The sequence below is a fragment of the Podarcis muralis genome, chromosome 11, assembly GCF_964188315.1.
Source record: "Podarcis muralis chromosome 11, rPodMur119.hap1.1, whole genome shotgun sequence".
NCBI classification, from domain to species: Eukaryota; Metazoa; Chordata; class Lepidosauria; order Squamata; family Lacertidae; genus Podarcis; species Podarcis muralis.
Window position 1 is genome coordinate 41,031,719 of NC_135665.1, and position 16,400 is coordinate 41,048,118.

Sequence of the window (16,400 nt, forward strand, 5' to 3'; positions counted from 1 at the left end):
GGGGAGTGACACAGCAGATGCCTGCTGTTATCTTAAAATACTGTTTTCGTATCTTAAAATACTGTTTTTGTCTGTTTTTCTAACTATGACTCTTGGCTACCAATCAATATGACAGTGGCTGCATTTGGGCATCACGATAAACCGTGGTTTATTGTGCAAGGAATGAGCCCAGCCTGTCAACCTCCACTCTGCATGCTCATCATTCACATCGCCTCTTCCAGCAAGCCACAAGGAGATTGGAAGTTTTTGCTTCTGATTTCAATTAACCACAGTGTACTGTTACACTCAAAACCTACACTGTGGTTTACATTAACTATGCTTTGTTGAAACAATCAGCATTAAACAAACTAGAGTTAACAGAAGACTGTTGGGTTCAGATGATCCGGCACACTGTCGTTAATTAAAGTCCTTCTCATGGTCACGCCATGGGAGAAACTTGCAAGCCAAGGGAGGCCCTAGACTAGTTCCCATCATGATAAATAGTGGAAAACTGCAACAGACTACAAACAGGTTATTTAATGGTCCACACACACACACCACTTTAAGGACTAGGCATTCCTGTAGATGTTTGGTGCTTTAAATTGCATGCACAACATAACTAGGTATTTTCTGTCTTAATCATTACCTTCCATGCAAAGCTGAATAAAGTTCCGACACGCTTTGGGGGCTTCCTTTGACCATAGCTCAATATCAATATCTCCAGCTGTCGTTTTCAATAAAACCTGTAGAAGAGCATATGTCTATTTTACAAATATATACAGTATGTGCTCCTAGAAAGTATGGTTTGCATTCTGCAGACTTAACTACTTTCCTGGCTGTCACTAGAAATACATCTTGCCTCAGAGTATTGTCTTAGAAACAAGAAAATGAGTAAGTTTTGTGTACAGGTAAAAGATTCTATTACAAGGAGTGGCAACAGTGCCCTTATGGTAGGGATGGCACTGTATTCACAGGAATGGGGAGAGGTGCGGTTAGGCAAGCTCTGGGTTGGTGAAACTGACACCACACAGATGAGAGCACACATACAAATGCCATCACTAGCAACTTGGAGTTCTCCCACCCTTGCCCTCCCCTCAACCAACCCTATCCCAGCATTTAAAAAAACGAAGTGGTAATATAATGGGTGTGTTAGGTTGCAACACTAATCAACTGTCTCTGGCAAGCATCCATGCATATATAGTAAACATAAATGCACAGGTTATTTAGCATGCTAGAATTAGCATATTAAGTTTTCAATTGTGTTGACAAACTGTAAAAGAGTCACATATATCAAGGAAGTCTTCAAATTTGTTTGACGATAGACTTGAACATTCTATTAACAGTGTGATCCTGTGCATGTCTACTAGGAAAGAGGTGCTGTGTAGCTATACACAAGACTGAACTGTAAGTGTGCTATATTTATTTTCCTACACCATATCAAATATCTCAGTTCAAATTATTATGGCTTAGAGTAAAAAAGAGATATTGATATAGCACATTAACAAGGCATGCTTTTAAAAAATCTGTTTACCAAATATAAGGCATTGAATTACAAGAGGATCTGTCCTGGAGTGTCAACACAAGGGGGCTTGTGAAGAAGGCGCAGCAGAGACTGTACTTTTTGAGAATTCTAAGGAAAAACCATCTTCCGCAGAAACTGCTGCTTGCCTTCTATCACTGTGCCATTGAGAGCGTGCTCACTTATGGCTTATGTGTGTGGTACGGAAGCTGTACTACCCAGGACAGGATGGGGTTGTGCAGAGTTGTTAAGGCAGCAGAGAGCATTGTTGGCTGCCCACTCTCCACCTTAGAGCAGATTTATGCCACAAGGTGCCATAGGAAGGCACTGGACATAGTAAAAGATCCATCGCATCCTGGTCACTGTCTCTTCGAGCTCCTGCCGTCGGGACGGAGATACAGGACGATGAAGACAAGAACGAGCCGTCTTAAGAACAGCTTCTTCTCCAGATCTCGGCCCTGAATGGGAAGCCTGGACTTTGAAAGTCATCTAATCTTCCTTGCTGTATTATACTGTACTGTTTTAATTAGTGTTTTTATAGTTGTTTTGATTTTGTGTGGAGTGCCCTACCTGGGTGGATGGAGCAGCCAAGTAATTTCGTTGTCCCCGAGAGGGGGCAATGACAATAAAGATATTATTTATTATTATTATTATTATTATTATTATTATTATTATTATTATTATTATTATAACATGCTAAACTAGATCCCCATTGATTAAGGGGACAGTACATTTCATGCAACATTATCTAGAAAAAGGTTTTCCAATTCAAAGTAACCCCCTCCCAAACTCCACACTAATGGGTCTAAGCACACACATGCTGCTCAGTTTTCTTTATAAACTATATAAATCCATGTCAAGTTTGCTGAGCAGTGTACGGAGGAGCAATGGATAATGCCAGAACTATTCCAAACGACAGCTGCCCACCATTGCTCAACTTCTTCCACTAATCAACAGTCCCTCATACTAAAATGGCACCTGATCCTTTCATTTTCTCCACCTGCTACAACATCAGCAGCCAGTCACTGATTATCTCCCATCTTGAGGCTACCTTCACCACCAGAAGACCCTTGCCTTTTTTTAAATATTAATCTTTGTTGATTTCACACATAGACATAAATACATAGATGACATATCATACAAAGTAAAAGCAATAAAAATAGAAAAAAGAATAAAGAAAATACATTACAATTAAATAACAAGTTAAAATGTAAAACTTCCAATCATTCTCATTATACTGCTTATATTGTCTATATTTTCTTGCATAGGTTTATGTTATTTCATTTTTAAATAAATATATAATCTGATATGCTATCTAACACACTTTTTGTTTACAAGCATCAATCTAGTTCTGAAAGTATATTATTATTTGTACAGTACGATTTTCGATATTCTCTAAATATTTTCCATTCTCCATATACTTTCTGGTTTGACACTCCTCTGACTCTTCCCGTCAGTTTTGCTAGTTGCAGGTATTCTATCATAAGACTTTGCCACACTATTATCGTTGGTAAGGTTTCATTTTTCCAGTTTCTTGCCACTATTATTCTCACTGCCGTGATTGCGTAAATAAACAATGGTCTTATATATTTTTTGAATTCTATTGATAGTATTCCTAATAGGAAGATCTCTGGTCTTTTTTTAAATGTAAATTTAAATAGTTTTTAAGTTCACTATAGATGTTATTCTAAAATTCATGGATAACTACACAGTTCCACCACATATGGAAATATGACCTTATATCCTTTTTACATCTCCAGCATGTTGGCGACCTGTCTTTATACATTTTAGCGAATTTTCGGGGAGGGTGGTGCCATCTGTATAGCATCTTCATCAGAAGACCCTTTCCAAGGACAGCAGCTACTCAGCTTTGGGGCTGAGCTGGCCTGGTGTTTGGAGTGGCAACCACAGGCAGTCCCTAATTCCCAAAGCTACATTTTGGTCAGAGGTTGGAAACAGAGTATCTCTTCACTTTTAGCTCTATTAATGTTCCAGACAAGCCAGTATTCCTTGATAAACAACATTAGAAAAGGAGGGTAGTGTCTGAGTCCCTTGAGCCCACCAAGCACAGAACAGAGCCTATTTTCACTTTTCCAATTTCCATTTTGACTTCGCCAATTTCTCAGAGAAGTAAACTCTCCTTAATCTGGAACACTGGGAAATGTGTGCACTGAGGACAATCTGGACCACATAGATAAACAAAAATACCATAGATTACATTAAATTTATCCTCACAGGTTGCATCCAAGTAGTTATAATTTACCAAAATTTCAGTATGAGAGAATGATTGCTCGTGTTACCCCCTCCCTAACCTTGCCATTCGTCGGCGGTTCCTGGATGTAGATGTTACTCATGGTGTGGGCTTGGGCGCAGCTGGCTCACTGAGCGGCGGTCCCCGGACCCGGGAGAAGGCGGACGCACGGAACTCCGTTAAACGGGAATCCAGGGCGAAGCTCCCGCCATGTTGGAAGCCGGGAACTACCACTTCTATCCGAGGGGGGGGGGAACAACGCTGAAAAGAAGCCAAGCTTCCCATCCGCACCCTCGAAGGCCAAACAAAAATCCCCCCGCCCACACAAACCTATTTCAAGAGCCTCTGAGCTAAAGCATCCGCTCCACGAAGGGAACTGTGCTGTTTCCTCTCAAAGCAGGGGAGGCGCATCCCCCCGCAGATCTGGGATACTGGTACAATCCGCTGTGTCAGGTACAAAGTCTTCCGGCCGGGTTGCGGCGCCGCAACTGTTTCTATCCGCCCTAGAACGGTGGAGATGGAAAAACTCTTACAGTATGCGTGGGATTAAAGAAAAGTCCTTTAAGTGTTTTTTTTCTTCTTCTTTAGCTACTGGGCTACTTTCATTCCGATTGACAAGGGCCAGAAGCGCTGCCAATCAACTAGGCAGCCCGCCTCCTTTGGCTAGGAGCGGCTCATAGGAAGGGGACTATCGCACTACTGCAGGGTTTCTGTGACAGTTGAGTGGCCTGGGACACCTTCGTCCGGGGATGAGCGAAGGGCCTCTCCTGTCAGCCTTCAAGCTTTTTCTCCGGGAATCAGAAATGGATTCCCTATCTGCAGTTCTTTCACTTGTCTCCCTGGCAATACCGCCCCTCTTTCTCCTCCCTCCACCCCTCTTCTCTGCCTGATGGTACGCGCCACTCGTGCTCGGGTCAAAGTTTTCCGGCGGGGAAGCGCTGCCATTGCTACCTCGTCCGGCCAAGAGCGGGGCATCGTGGCGTCTCGGTCGGGGGCTGCATGGCGTTGCCAGGTGAGCGGTCCAAACGGGGTGGGGCGCGGAAGGGCCACGCGCGAGATCGTGGCCGTGTGGAAAGTCACCGCTGCTGCATCTCCTGCCGCTCAAACCGAGGACGAGGGGAAGAGCCCAACGTGCTCTCGAGTGGAAGGGAGTCCCGGGGAGCAGCTGCAGTCCTGTGCATGCCTACTCAGAAGTAGACCCTACTGAATTCAGTGGGATTTGTTCTGAAGTAAATGGTCGGGATTGCAGTTTGGGGATTAAATCCTGCCGAACTCAGTGGAGTTTGTAGGAGTTGTGATGTTTAGGGGCGTGACTCTTGCTCTGTCGGGGAGGGAATGTGTGCTTAAAATGCGGAACTTTAAACTGAACTTTAAACTGAACAGTCTTGTTTTGCTTTGCATTCTTTACACACGCAAGAACTTCAGATGGAAGGTTTCAGCTGTGTAAATTTACCGGGCTTAGCTAAAAGAAATAATAATAGGAATTGGATTACGGTATCTGTATACTTCTTGCGGTTGTGATGTTTGTTTGTTTTTTAATGTGTAGTTTCACAGGGCCCGTTGTTCACCAAAAATCTAATCTGATCTCCAAGTGTTAAAAGAGGTACGAGCAGTGTTCTGCTGCTGTTATTGTAAAAAAAAAACCTTAGGTGACAGTATTCATATCATGATAAATTGTAAAATGGCTCTCTCAGTACTTCCCTGTTCCTGCATGCCTCCCCTTTTCTACTGAATTTGTTATTCATTTTTAATAAAAAAAGGGAGAGAAAATATGACTTAAAAGATAATAATTTCATTAGAGTTGGGAGGGGTGGATTCCTACAATTGTAATATGGAGACTCGGCAGAGCCTTTGCCAGTCAGAGTACACAATACTAGACAAGATGGAGAAATAAACTGACTTGGGATAAGGCAGCTTCCTATTGCTGTATACAGCAGGCCCCTCCTGCTGGATCACTCTGGCCATGTAAAGTTGTGCCCTATGAGAGGAAAGCGGCAAATGCCTGCTCCTAGACTAGCTGAACTTCTCTGATGCTACTGTGTCCAGGAAACATCAAGTGTCCTGTGTCCTGCTGGATCAGGCTAGTGGCCAGCATCCTGTTCTCACAGTGGCCTTCCAGTTGCCTATGGAAAAGCCACAAGCAGGACCTGAGCTCAAGAGCACTTAGCCCTGCTGCGGTTTCCAGCACCTGGTCGACAGGAGAGGGGACAGGTGACACCTTGGATTAGTTGAGAGTTGATTTTAAGAACACACATGCAGAAGAAACTGCCTTCAAATGATTTTTGAGCTGTCAGCAAATACATTCAGTCCTAGTAACTTTCTAGGAATTGATATGAGGAAAAAGCAAAAGTTTTTACTAAAGCCCTTTGAGGCAAACTTATGCAAACAAAAATTCCTCACACATAACTGAGAAATCAGTCTTTGGCACTCCCCTGACTTAGACAAGGAAGAATAAATATTACTACCACCTGCATTTATTTACTTTGAGCATTCAGGTGCATGTAGATAAGAAAATTAGCAAGAGGGGTCATGCTTGGGTCAGTGGTTGTTGGAATATGTCTGCTATTATTGACCCATTGGTTCTTGTCTCTGCCCCCCACCCCGGCTTTTCTCCAAGCTGGGCTTGCCTTTGGTGTTAGGGTCCAATCAGGAGGGGTTGGGGAGTGACATCAAGGAAGAAGCAGGTGGGAAGGCACCTGTGGACAGATAAGTCTTTAGAACTACTCACATGCCTTTTTGCTTTAAACTTTGGGCTTCATATTTATATGTGATGGGGGCAGACCCAGTTTTAAATAAGCAGGTCTGCAGCTGCTGCATCAAATTTGTACCACAATTGTCCGGAACCCAAGTGCGGACAGCATGTCAATCCACTTCTGGTCGGAAGTGCTAATGGGTTGCATGTTTCTCCCCGTGGTGGCACTGTTTACCAAAAAGGCACCATAACAATATAATGATTATTTTGATAATAGCATATTATCAAAGCATAATATAATTAGTTTCTTCTTATTAAGTGGGTGGAGTATTTGAATAAACAGTGACATAATGGATTTTAGAACTGTGCAAGGTTTTAAAAAGGGGGCTGCAGAAATCCTTGCTTCTTATAAACTTGTGCACATTCTGAAATCAGTAATGCTTTCCAAAGGCTATGTGAAATATAGATTTAAAAAACATACTTGATTATAGAACTTCCTTTAGAAAAGGAAGAACATTTATTCCCCTTTCCTAGAATTTATAGTTGAGATGGAAAATCTATTTTTTTTAAACCAGAAGTAAGAACTAGTGCCTTCAGGGATGATGGGAGTTGTAGTCAAACAACATCTCACACTTGGTTTAGACTTTATATTGATATCTCCCCACTAAAAATATATAAACAACAAAACAGAGGAGAAGAAAAACCAAGTTTACAAGCCCAAAATACAGTTCATGTTACAATGTTGTGTAAAAACACAACACAAATAATTGTTATGTCAAAACTTTGTGGGATATATCAAGTATATATTACATACCAAGTTTGAAAAGTTCAGTTTATCTTATTCCTTAGAAATTCTTATGGGCATGACAGTTGAGAATGATGAGAAAGTCCCATATTTATACCAGGATTTGATACTACATTTGTTTTGACATTTCCACTGTTTTAGTTTCTTTCCTTTGGAAATGTTGCACATACTAAACTAAGCAAAAGTGTATAATATAACAACAAAGCAATCTTCTTTGAGCGTGGAGTATGATGTAGCAAACTGTTGTCCCAAGTTAGAAGTTCATATTAATATCCAACAGTTTGGCTTAAGTTGATTTAAATAAGTTCAACAACCACTATAAATATTATCTCACAAGGGACCAACATGGAGCCTCTAGATGTTGTTCACCTCCAACACTGATCAGCATAGCCAGTGACCAGGGATGATGCAAGCTAGAGTTCAGTAACACCTGGAGGTTGCTATAGGCTACCCCTGTATTTTCTGTATTTATTTATTTAGTTATTTGAGGGATTCATAGCCTGCTTTGGGGGAAATCCTCCACAAAGCAGCTTACAGTACAAATCCTATGCAATGCCTTCTTCCAAGAGAATAAGATGGACATTTGATCCATTTTTATCCCAGGTAGAAATCCATTTACTGTATAAAGATTATTAATCATATTTCCAAGGTGAAAGTTTATTTTTAAATCTACCTTTTCTGTTGCATGCAGTAATAATTGAATAGTATGGATAAGCTGAGTGGAGTTGCTAAACCTCAGAATCTAGTTTGTACAGTAATTAGATTTTTAAAAATAAAATAAATAAATATCCCAGTAGATGTTTTGTTTTGCTATTGCAATGGCTATTCAAAATGATCTGCAAAACCTTAATCAGCTCATTAGATATATACATGGGGAGAGTTTGGAATTGAATTATCTTTTAAGTAATGGGCTATTTATGTACCTACCACCATCAGTACAATTCTGTTAATTTTATTTTGGCCTCTGCAGTTTCTATGGAAATGAATTCATTCAGCGGAGCTTTTTCATGCAAACTAGAGTGTTGCTTAGTTTGTATGTTAATTAGCTTATGTTCACCATTATATTATTTTGAGCTGCTGCCCTCTGGTTAACCTCCACAATATTACTAATCTTTAAAAGTGAAAACAAAAAGGAATATGAAATCCTGATATATTCCAAGCAATCTTCATGCATAAAGCAGCTTGTTGAATGTGTGCTAATATAGCCTTTGCAACCTAAGGAACAGCAATTTCAGGCAGGAGTAGACAGAGGCTTAGCTGTTAACTTTAACTCAGGTTTCCTTGAATCTTATGGCAGTTCTTGGTCAAGCAGAACCCACCAGGTTCACCAGCCTCATATATGGCTGCCATTAGTCCATCTATGCCAGGAAATGATAATGTATGTAAACATGATCATATTTGGCCCACTGAAGGTAGCACTGATAGCTTGTAAGAGAGCCACTGTGGTATAGTGGTTAAGAGCAGTGGACTCGTAATTTGGTGAACCGGGTTCGCTTCCCCGCTCCTCCACATGCAGCTGCTGGGTCACCTTGGGCTAGTCACACTTCTCTGAAGTCTCTCAGCCTCACTCACCTCACAGAGTGTTTGTTGTGGGGGAGGAAGGGAAAGGAGATTGTTAGCCGCTTTGAGACTCCTTAGGGTAGTGATAAAGCGGGATATCAAATCCAAACTCTTCTTCTTCTTCATGAGGGGGAAATGGCATCTTAATTTGGCCAAGCATCCAGCCTTGCAAAACTGGAATGGCAGGGATTGATGCAAAAGGCATGTCAGCTATCATAATGCCTTTATCACACTTTGGGAACTTCTCTGGCTTTAAGAGTAAGTTATACTAAGTTATGCAGTGTAACATATATTTTGGTAATAGTATGTGGCTGGCGTGCTCTGGTCCATGGGGTCATGAAGAGTCGGACATGACTAAACGACTAAACAACAAATGTGGCTGACACAATTATTGATATTCTGTATATGAAAACGTTGTCAATACTGATGTGTATGGCAGATCAATTGTTACCCTTTATATTCCACATGTATCTATCTCAAACTAATATGAAATATATTTTGCCTTTTCAGGTGGAAATAAAGATAACATCAGAGCAGGGTGCAAGAAATGTGGCTATCGTAAGTATCTACAAAAATGAAGATATAATTAAATGTTTCCTAATATTTACCACAAACATCACTAGTTTGTTGTACTCAGGGAATGCCATTATCAGTGTATAGTAATTGAGTAGGAGCATATTTAATCTACAGCAAAAGACACTGATTCTGATCCTGAGAACTGTGAACAGAAGGAAGGAACACACACACAGAGTGAATTGCTACACAAATTGCTGAAAGTAGTATAGAAATAGGGGAGGGCAGAGGCTGTTAAAATGCCTCAGATTCATATTCGGGTGATATTTTTTCCACAGTTTTTGTGTGCTTAAAGCTGTACTTGTGTATCTTTTTATTAAACAACTCTTCTTCAACCAGTGTTACCCATCATCAGCCTGCCTGCCAGAAAAGTTGTCTTATGAAAAGATCCATTTCATGAAAGAAACCCATTTCCCCTCAGAAATGGGATCTCTTACCAAGCATTGCAAGTATTTGTCAGTAATAGTGAGATCCCGCCTGGAACTACAACTGGCCTATGCTCTTAAATGATTTGTTACTGCTGGATGTATTATGGGTTTGGTTTTTGGTTTTGTTTTACATTCTAAGTTCACCTGAGGGGGCTATGCCCAAAAATATGAATTCATCCACATGCATACATAACACACAAAGATGACTATGCCCAGAGGCTTTCCTCATGAAATTTTTAGAACCGAGTGGTGGAATGCTATCTTTATGTGCACATTATAACATGCATTGCATGCATACACACTTCACTGCTTACAAGTCACATTTCGTGACAGTTGAAAGCCCACACAAGGTGGGAGAAAATCCATAGACTGGGGGATTTGATAGTGCAAGAGAGTGGGGAAATATTTTAAGCATGCAAAGCATTTTGTTCACTGCTGATCAGACTTCTACTGTAGTATTTTAAATCACAGTTATTGTTAATAATTTTAACTCTCAAACTACACAGTTGTTTTAGGTTTGTTTGTGGAAATGCGGCACAGAGCTGCATAGTTTTGCAGAAGCAGCACTAAGGAAGGAGGAGTGATTAGCTCTTTCCTTTTGGGAGTTTTTGCAATTAAAATCCACCCACCCACAAAAGCCCCCATTTCTCTTCTCCTGACCCCATTAAGGCATTAATCATTCCTCCCCCAGGCACAGCTGCAACAGTCAACTTCACATGCATCCCAGATATATTTTCCAAACACCCCCCCCCAAAAAAATCCAACATGTCAGTAGGTTGGATAATAACAGCGGGCTACCGCTGCACAATTCTCAGCCCCTCTCAGCAATATGGGTATAACAGCATCGGGCTACGATGCAGGATTTATACAACCCATGCACTTTCAGCCACAGAACCACCCTTCATCCCACCAATATTGGTATAATAGCACTTACATTTGTATTGGAAAAATTGGGTGGTGCCAGCAAGTGTGGGGAGAGTTCCATTAAGCCTGCAGAGGTCATTCTGTTGGATACAACCCTTGCCTTTTCTTTTAAATGAAAGCTGAGAATCTGGATCAGTAAATGGTGCAAACAGACATTGCATAGTGCGGCAAGAATCCTAGTAAAATATGGCTGACCAAGCAATATGTTCCCCCAGCCTAGAATGCTGATGGGTCGGGACCTTAACCAGGCTATGTTTCTGACAAAAGTCATTGGAACAACATTATCATTTTCATTGCTTTTTAAGAATAAAATGTTTGTTACACATAGTGGCAGGAAGAGTATAATACAATCCCAGCAACCTCTTGCTAATTATTTTGTTGGCTTTTCCTCCCCCCCCCCCATTCCTTAATTATATGCAGCTGGTCACCTGACATTTGAATGCCGAAACTTTCTTCGGGTGGACCCTAAAAGAGACATAGTTTTAGATGTCAGCAGCACAAGCAGCGAGGACAGCGAAGAAGAGGAGCTGGGAAATCTGCAGGCCATTCCAGAAAAAAAGGGTAAGGTGCTTTTTAAAAAAGTGTGTCCTTGTGTAATATATCTATATCTCCCGTCTTCCTTCTCTTAGAACAGTCTTCCACCCTACCTAAGTATCTGGTTGCTTATGTGTTACTAGAATAGCAACCAAGCAAAAGAATGATCCTTTTTAAATTTTGCAGTCATGCAGAACTAAAAGCTGCCCAGTTCTAGGTGTAAATAACGTTTTGAGATCTTCTGGGAAGGCTCCCCTTGGAGCTCCATCCTTGGTGATGCAAGAGAGGACCTTCTCTGTAGTGGTGCCCCATCTATGGAATGCCCTTGCCTTTAAGATTCTCCTAGTGACAGCCTTCTTTTCATTGTGCCTTCAGGTTAGAGTTATTTAACTCAAGGTTTTAGTAATTGTTAATCTCACTGCTTAATTTGCAACGTCCATTTATTGCGTTTTAAGATTACTTCCTGTTTTATCACCCATTCCTGATTGTACATGGATTTGTTAGTTTTAATTATCCTGAAAGCTTTGCCTGGATTATCTCTGCTTACATAAGTGGACATGTTCATGGATAATAAGGTGTTCAGTGAGTACTAGCAACAATACCTATGCTCTTCCTCCACAGTTGGAGGCAGCAATGCTTCTGAACACCTGTTGCTAGAAACCACAGGAGGGGAGAGTGCTTTGGGCTTGATTCTTGTTTGCGGGTTTCCTACAGGCGTCTGGCTGACCACTGTGAGAACAGGATGCTGGACTAGATGGGCCATTGGCCTGATCCAGCAGACTGTTCTTATGTTCTTACCTCTTAAAGGGTTATAACAATTAAAGTAATTTGGAGGGGTAACATCTTACTTTGTTAACTCACAGGAACTTCTGCGGAAGAAGAAAAGAAAAAGACCAAAAAGAAAGGCAAAGAAAAATCAAAATTAAAGAAAACAAGGAAAAGGTATAATTTTGAAAGCTTTGTATCTGCATAACAGGGAGAAGCTTGAACCATATTGTGCTCAGATTGTCTGCAAATCTGAATCTCTGCATGTAATGACACCATTTAAAGATGGGTGGAAAACCATTTGGGCTTTTTTTTTCTAATCCAAGATTTTGTATGTTCAAAAAGTTTTTTATAATAGAAACAGAAATTTAATTTCTTTTCAAAGTGAATTGCTGTTGCTACTAAATCCTACACGAATCTCTGCAAGTAAAAGCATGTATTGGGTGGAGTGAGGATGCAATCAAGGCAGCAAAGTAGGCCTTCTTTGTTGCCTTCACTGCCACTAGTTAGGTATGAGCCCTATCAGTGTTCAGTTGCATTCTACTGGAGTTTTCCTCCACTCGTGTTTGAGCTGTCTTCCAGTTTGTTTCCTCGCCTAAAGCATACCAGGGAGTCTAACAGGTTCTGCAAAGTGCGAGAGAGCACTTGGGGTTATTGTGTCAATGTCCCAAGCCATTCGGATGCTCCAGAGATCAGCTGGGATGGTGACGCTGGACCTGCTTCTAATGGCTGGTGGTTGTGGAATGCTATGCCAGGCAGATCCACCAGAAGAGGCACCTTCCATTCCTTTGCTCATTGAAACCTTGCTTCATGCAGTGCAGATGGCCCTTTTCTCACTGGTTTTCACTGGTCATTGGAGGAGTACCTCCGGAAAAAACCTTTTATGCTCTCCCAAGGTTTTCCCCACAGGTTTCCTCTCACAGACATTGGCCTGGGCGACATATCAATATATTGCCTAGGAGCAGTATGAGAGGCTGATGGCAAAGACAGCTTTACTCAGCAGTATATCGCAGGTAAAACCGCTGCCATTCCTGAGTCCCACTGCCTCCAGGAAAAAACAAGCTGCAGTCGCGAGATGGAGGCAGAGGGACGCAGGAGCAGTGGCGGTTTCACCAGTGATTTACCACTGAGTGAAACTGCCATCGCCCTCTGCTGCATGTCCCTCAATGGAGACGTTTAAAGGAGCCCCCACCTCACCTCCAGCTTGGGCAAGCCGGCAGCCAGGTGTGGGCTCTGGGTGGAGACAGCTTAGCTTGGCTACTGCCTGGCTGCATCTTTCCAGAGGAAAGACGGAGCCCACTCTCCTGGTCCAAGGCAGCCAGGTGGTGCAGGAGCTCTCTGATGCTTTTGCCGGGCCCAGCACTCACCAGCAGCCTCAGGCAGCCCCGCTCCGCAAGGCACCTTGTGGACTTTGTTGGGAGGGTGGCTGTGTCTTTGCTCCTGGGGTGAACAACCATCCCACAACGAAAGAGATCAAAAGCACAGAGCCTGACAGGCTCTGTGCGCTTGGCTACCACCGCCTGGTCTATCTTCTGGGAGTGGGGGCGAGGTAGCTTGCCCACCCCCTGCTCCTGCAAAAGGAGTCTCACAAAGGCGCCCCGAGGTCCCGCTAACCAGCAGGGACATTGGGGCTCACTCAGCTGGGTGCAGGAGCCTTTCCACCCCCGGCTGAGCAGCAGGCTGGGGCCAGCTGTACAGTGGTACCTCAGGTTACATACGCTTCAGGTTACAGATTCCGCTAACCGAGAAATAGTGCTTCAGGTTAAGAACTTTGCTTCAGGATGAGAACAGAAATCATGCTCCGGCGGTGCGGTGGCAGCAGGAGGCCCCATTAACTAAAGTGGTGCTTCAGGTTAAGAACAGTTTCAGGTTAAGTACGGACCACCAGAACGAATTAAGTACTTAACCTGAGGTACCACTGTATTGGCCACAGCCCCCAAGGCGCTGGGGTGAAAGCGCCTCAGCTCCCACAATGAGAGCTGTGGTAGTTTCACCTGGCATCTTGCCGGCTGGGGCCAACACAGCTTCTTTCAACATCACGGTTTATTGCCAAACTGTGATGTTTGGCTGGTGATACATTGTAATGTCGAGAACCCAATATTGCCCAGCCCTAGTGTTCAGGGTCCTCCGGTGTTTAGAACAATAGAGCTTAGGAGAAAAGTCCCTTTTTGGTGTATTTACCAAGTTAATTCTTTTTAGTTAAAGATCTCTCAGATTCCAGTATTTCACTATAGGGCATTGGTGTATAACTGAACAAATCAATGTTCTTGTGTTTAAAGGTCTTGTTCCTCAAGTGCCACAGAAGAGGATGAGCCTAAATCAAAAAAGCAGAAATCCCACAAAAAGGAAAAGAAGGAGAAAAAGAGCAAATCCAAGAAAAGAAAACATCACAAAAAGGGGAAAAAGAAGAGAAAAAAGGAGAAAGATTCTTCATCTTCTGATAGCTCAGACTCTTCCAGTAGTGACTGAGGACCAAACCTAGGGATGTAGTTCAGTCCTGATTAGGAGTATAATGATGCCCAGTTAAAATATGTATATTTTTATTGAAAAAGCCTGTTATTTATAAATATTTCACCTTACAATAAAGTTTTTGTTGTTGTTTGTTTTTTTGGAAATTCAGAGAGATTTATTTCCCGCTAAGCATTACAACTGTTTTATCTGAACATCATATTGGATAAGGAACTAGTTTTACGTCCTTATTGTTCAATGTCTTTACAATCAATTGAAAATATTTGAGTTGATCTGTGGGACATTATGTTTTGTAACATTCACCAATGCCCTCAAACTCCTGTAGGAACTTGTAAGGAAATTAAAGCATTCTTATGAATGTTATAAACATTTCAAATTAGCCACAAGTCATTAGTAATATAGGATTGTCATTCCTGAACTGCAGCCCTCTCCACGTAATGTAGAAATGCACCTAAAAGAATCAGCATAAACAGAGGAATTTTTTGTCAAAGGCTCTTGTACATTGCACCCTGTGGTTTAGGAGAGCTCAAGTCTGCATATAAACCGTGGGTGCATCTTTGGATCCAGACCTATGTTTGTGTAGTAATACAGGAATCACTCACGAATGGAATTACATATGATAAAATTTAAAAGCCATGCTCTCCATTCCTATTAGAAGATATGCTTGTAAGTACATACCAGTGTTTGTTTGGTTTTCTAATGCAGAGGTAGGGAACGTGGTGCCCTCCAGATGTTGGATTACAGCTCCATCATCCCTGACCACTGGTTTGGGCTGCTGGGAGTTAGTCCAATAACTTCTGGAGCGGGGGGGGGGCACCACATTGGCTACCCCACCCTAATGCATCTGAACTGGGATAAAAGTTATCAAATGATTCTGTGAGGCTGATTTGTCTTTCTCCATGTTGCAGCAACATGCAGCAACATTTGCTGCTATTGCAGCAAATCAATAGTACACATGAAAAAGTAGCTTGTGGGTCATTGACAACTGTATTTAAATGAATACTCTGCAGCACTTGTTGCAGTAAAAACACAACACAAGAAGTTCAAAGCTAATTTGATCAGGAAGGCTTTCTCTTAGTTGGTTAAATCTTTACTCAGTCATGAGTGCACTTATTAATGTATTTATTAACCAGCAAGCAAACGTCATATAGCACAGTTTTTGGTTAGCAGAACTTTGGTCCGGAATACAGTATGGAGAATAGTGCTACATGAGTACTAACTTGTCATTAAAGGAAGCAGCTTCTGTGATTACTAATATGGCATTAAACATGAATGGTACAGTAAGCCAATAGTGATTCTATGATAAGGAAATAGGAGTCAGAGCCACACTTAGTCATTCATGAAGTAGACCTGTTTAAATTTATAGAACTTGCATTAGTCATGGCTAACAAGCCCTATGGATTTCAGTGGGCCTACTTTCTGCATGATTACATCTGAATCCAATCCAAGCCTGAGTCAGGTTCCACTGAATAAATTACAAGTCATACACATGAAGGAAGAAGTATATCACAATTTTTCTAGTTTTTTTTGTCGTTTGGTCGTGTCAGACTCTTTGTAACCCCATGGACCAGAGCATGCCAGACATTCCTGCCTTCCACTGCCTCCCGCAGTTGGGTCAAACTCATGTTAGTAGTTTCAAGAACACTGTCCAACCATCTCATCCTCTGTTGTCCCCTTCTCCTTGTGCCCTCAATCTTTCCCGACATCAGGGTCTTTTCCAGGGAGTCTTCTCTTCTCATGTGGTGGCCAAAGTATTGGAGCCTCAGCTTCAGGATCTGTCCTTCCAGTGAGCACTCAGGGCTGATTTCCTTAAGAATGGATAGGTTTGATCTTCTTGCAGTCCATGAGACTCTCAAGAGTCTCCTCCAGCACCATAATTCAAAAGCATCCATTCTTCGGCA

At 42.0% G+C, this 16,400-nt stretch overlaps 2 protein-coding genes across 5 annotated transcripts in view; one reads left to right on the top strand and one right to left on the bottom strand.

The window, feature by feature from the left end:
• Window positions 1–4,053, bottom strand: part of CWC27 (CWC27 spliceosome associated cyclophilin) — a 151,620-nt gene extending 147,567 nt beyond the window's left edge. The window contains exons 1-2 of one of the 4 annotated variants that reach the window (XM_077936334.1): window positions 3,811–4,053; window positions 626–722 (exon numbers count right to left, since the gene is read on the bottom strand). In XM_077936334.1, the coding sequence (XP_077792460.1) occupies window positions 626–722; window positions 3,811–3,852 (139 nt within the window). In that variant the 5' untranslated portion in view covers window positions 3,853–4,053. The remainder of the gene's footprint in view (window positions 1–625; window positions 723–3,810) is intronic. The other 3 variants (XM_077936335.1, XM_077936333.1, XM_028749197.2) reach the window with 3 other exon arrangements.
• Window positions 4,054–4,258: 205 nt separating this feature from the next.
• On the top strand, window positions 4,259–14,635 carry SREK1IP1 (SREK1 interacting protein 1). The gene is made up of 5 exons (XM_028749202.2): window positions 4,259–4,761; window positions 9,317–9,364; window positions 11,152–11,292; window positions 12,129–12,207; window positions 14,310–14,635. Exons 1-5 carry the CDS (start codon window positions 4,749–4,751, stop codon window positions 14,497–14,499), a joined length of 471 nt encoding a protein of 156 aa, XP_028605035.2. The 5' UTR covers window positions 4,259–4,748; the 3' UTR covers window positions 14,500–14,635.
• Window positions 14,636–16,400: the final 1,765 nt, after the last annotated feature.